Here is a 3759-nt window from a genome sequence, read left to right on the forward strand (position 1 = left end):
GGGGGGGGGGGGTCGATGTAATAGATTCATCCCCTCTCCCAAAATGGCTGCCCTTGTGGCAAAATTTGAAAGCATTGTTATTATTATTGCTAAGGCAACAAACCGGCAAAATCATTAGCACACTTGACAAAATTGCTTAACAGCATTTCATTTGTCTTTACATTTTGAGTTCAAATTCCACTGAGGTTGACTTTGCATTTCATCCTTTCTGGGTTGATAAATTCTGATAATAATTTATACATATTGTGGGTGCCCTAGGTATGATAAGAAAGGGACGTGTATACATTGGTACACACAACCATATGTGTACAACATGGTGATCTCATATCAAGGTAAACAGTGCATGACCTCGCAGGTGGGGCCCAGTTAGAATTTTCTTCAGGTTGAGTAGCCCATCGCTCAAATGGTCCTTGAATAAGGGTTGTTTAAGGATGTTGAATGAAACACCAATTTTTCCAAAGGTGAATTATTCAAACCCCAAAGAATTCCTCTCAACACATGGCTATGATGTTCCCCCACTACTTCTGCTCGTGATCAGAGATGCACATATCGTCAGCCACCAAGGGACATGCTCAACTAGTTAAGGTCAAACAACTAACAAGCAAATCTGTGGTATTGAGCAGAATATTTGCAGTAGCCCATCTTTTATACCAAGACAAAACAATGTCCACGATAAGACTTCCAATCAGGAGAGCTACTGCCTGGTACTACATCAAGACATTCATTATTATTATTATTATTATTATTATTACAGACATACATTATGTGAAAAAATTGCAGATGAAAAACAGTTTGAAATCATTGCTCCATTTGACAATGTGGATGTCATTGCCGGTCAGGTGAGATATCAAAATGCACACCTGTTTAAAATAATGTACTGATAGACATGTGGGTGTGTCTGTGTGTGGCAAGGGTGGTGCTGATGGGTGCTGATGCAGGTATTCTTATGTGTATATGGATGTGGTTTCCACTTAAATATTTGTATGAGTGAATATACACACACACACACACACACACACACACACACACACACACACACACGCATGTGCTCACACACACGTGTGTGTGTAATATATGTCTATGCATATATATATATATATATATATCAGGTGTGGCTGTGTAGTAAGAAGCTTGCTTCCCAACCACATGGTTCCGGGTTCAGTCCCACTGCATGGCATTTTGGGCAAGTGTCTTCTACTATAGCTTTGGGCTGACCAAAGCCTTGTGAGTGGATTTGGTAGACGGAAACTGAAAGAAGTCTGTTGTATGTATATATATATATATATATATATATATATATATATATATATATGTATGCATGTATGCATGTTTGTATGCATGTGTCTGTGTTTGTCACCTACCATCGCTTGACAACCGATGTTGGTGTGTTTACGTCCCTGTAGCTTAGTGGTTCAGCAAAAGGGACTAATAGAATAAGTACTAGGCTTACAAGGAATAAGTCCTGGGGTCGATCTGTTCAACTAAAGGTGGTGCTCCAGCATGGCCACAGTCTAATGACTGGAACAAATAAAAGAATAAAAAAGAATATGTATGTAAATGTATGTGTATATATGTCTGTGTGTGTAAATATAAATATACACATGTGTGCTTATATGTATGTATGTATGTATGTATGTGTGTATATATATATATATATATATGTATGTATATGTATTTTTATATACGAGTGTATGTGTATGTATATACACATATTTTTCTATAAATACACACATACACACATACAAGTGGCTTCCACATACTCAGAAGTCTGTTGGTTGATTGTGTGGCTATATTAGAAGATATTTATCCAAGGTGTCACACAGTGGGAACACACACAATCTAAGATCAAAGGAGTGGGTTCCAAATGTGACCATCTCATTTTTTGTATATCAGACCACATTGTCCCTTCTGGTGTATACTTTAAACAATTCAGTGAGATTTGAGAGAGATGTGGCTGTTACTTCTAGCCAGCCATCCAATGTACAGGCTCCCTGGTTAAGCAATTTTTAAGCTTTTGTTGAATCCATAAAAACAGTAAAAGTCACAATAATATCTTGGGTACATTACAGGGTACAATTGGAATTGAACTCATGCAACAAGTACCTGAGCTGGAAGCAGTTATAGTTCCTGTTGGAGGTGGTGGTCTCGCTGCGGGGATATCGCTTGCCACAAAGTTAGTGAGTCCAAAGACTAAAGGTAAGATCTTTACGTTGTCTGACTTATTATTAGGCGTTGTTCTTCGAGTCAAAGAGTCAGCATGGTACAGGAGGACTAAAGTACTGGTTTAGTGATCCCTGTGATGGTAGCGATAATTTTGGTTATGGTACCTGAACAAGATACGAGGAAATGAGAAGTTGAAACCAACTCTGAGTGGAACACAATCATCATCATCATCACCACCACCAATTGTTGGTTTATGAATATTTACCTGAAGATTGTTCGTGTAAAACGTGAAATGACTTGTAAAAATACACCAAATATGTGAAAATCTGTTCACACACATATATATATATATATATATATATATATATATATATGATCATAAATATACAGGGATTAGCATGAGTTGCTTCTCCAACATACTGAAAATTTAGAAATAGCAGTCAAAGAGCTACTGATTCTAAACTACAAATTTTTTCTCTAACGGATGGCGATATTTATGGCACACACAAAACAAAAACAGAAGAGAAAAGCAAAAACAAACCTGCCTTTAGTTAATTGAGTACGACGTTTCACGGTTAAGAGTATGAAGGTACTCTATTCCGATCTTCAGCCCAATATTCGAATAAATTTGAAAGTGTCTATATAACTCATGGGAATTTTGACCATGCGACATCAAAAACACATGAGGAAGGCACTTACAAAACTTATCGTCTAGTACGTTCAAATACTTCACTCCAAAGAATCTATTCCATGTGCGCCACAAATAGTCCCGCATAAAAAGTCCCGTATAAAAGGGTTACAGTTTAACCATTCAATTAGAGGCATCAATATAAATATACAGATATAGGGCAGGGAATCGTCAATTAGTAATAAAATTAATAATTAACAATTTTGCCAAGTAGTTCAGTATGAAAAAACCTTTATCGGTAAAACCATTTATAATCATAAATATACAGGGATTAGCATGAGTTGCTTCCCCAACATACTGAAAATTTAGAAATAGCAGTCAAAGAGCTACTGATTCTAAACTACAAATTTTTTCTCTAACATGTACATATATGTATGTATTTCTAATGGTCTTCTCGCTATTTCCAGTATATATGGTGGAACCACTTGGCAAAGAATTGGGAAAGAGCATGAAAGCAGGTAAGCTGTAGTTACTCTATATTTGTAGCAGTAGTAAATGCAGCAGCAGTAGCAGCAGTTGTAGTAGTAGTAGCAGTAGTAGTTGTAGTGGTAGCAGAAGTAGCAGCAGCAGTAGTAGTAGCAGTAGTTGTAGTAGTAATAGTAGTAGTTGTAGTAGTAGTGCTAGAAGTAGTAGTAGTAGTAGCAGTAGTAGTAATAGTAGTAGTACTAGTTGTAGTAGTAGCAGCAGCAGCTGTAGTAGTAGTAGTAGTAGTGCCAAAATTTGAAGCAGTTATGAAGGAGGTGAGGTGGTGGGAGGGGAATTGTTGATGCCTCACACAAAATGTTTATCAGAATTTCTTCTGGCTTTATGGTTAGAGTTCAATTCCAGGTGAGGTCAGCTTTGCTTTTCATCCTTTCGAGGCTAATGTAATAAAGTACCAGTCAAACCCTGGTGTTGATATAATTAAT

General features: G+C 37.0%; 1 protein-coding gene across 1 annotated transcript in view; it reads left to right on the top strand.

Moving 5' to 3' along the window:
• LOC106876719 (probable serine racemase) overlaps positions 1-3759 on the top strand; it is a 24066-nt gene that overhangs the window by 7251 nt on the left and 13056 nt on the right. Inside the window, exons 4-6 of the mRNA XM_014925390.2 lie at positions 755-839; positions 2070-2196; positions 3259-3309. Coding sequence (XP_014780876.1) covers positions 755-839; positions 2070-2196; positions 3259-3309 — 263 coding nt within the window. The remainder of the gene's footprint in view (positions 1-754; positions 840-2069; positions 2197-3258; positions 3310-3759) is intronic.

This window comes from Octopus bimaculoides, chromosome 26 (assembly GCF_001194135.2).
Source record: "Octopus bimaculoides isolate UCB-OBI-ISO-001 chromosome 26, ASM119413v2, whole genome shotgun sequence".
Taxonomy (NCBI): Eukaryota; Metazoa; Mollusca; class Cephalopoda; order Octopoda; family Octopodidae; genus Octopus; species Octopus bimaculoides.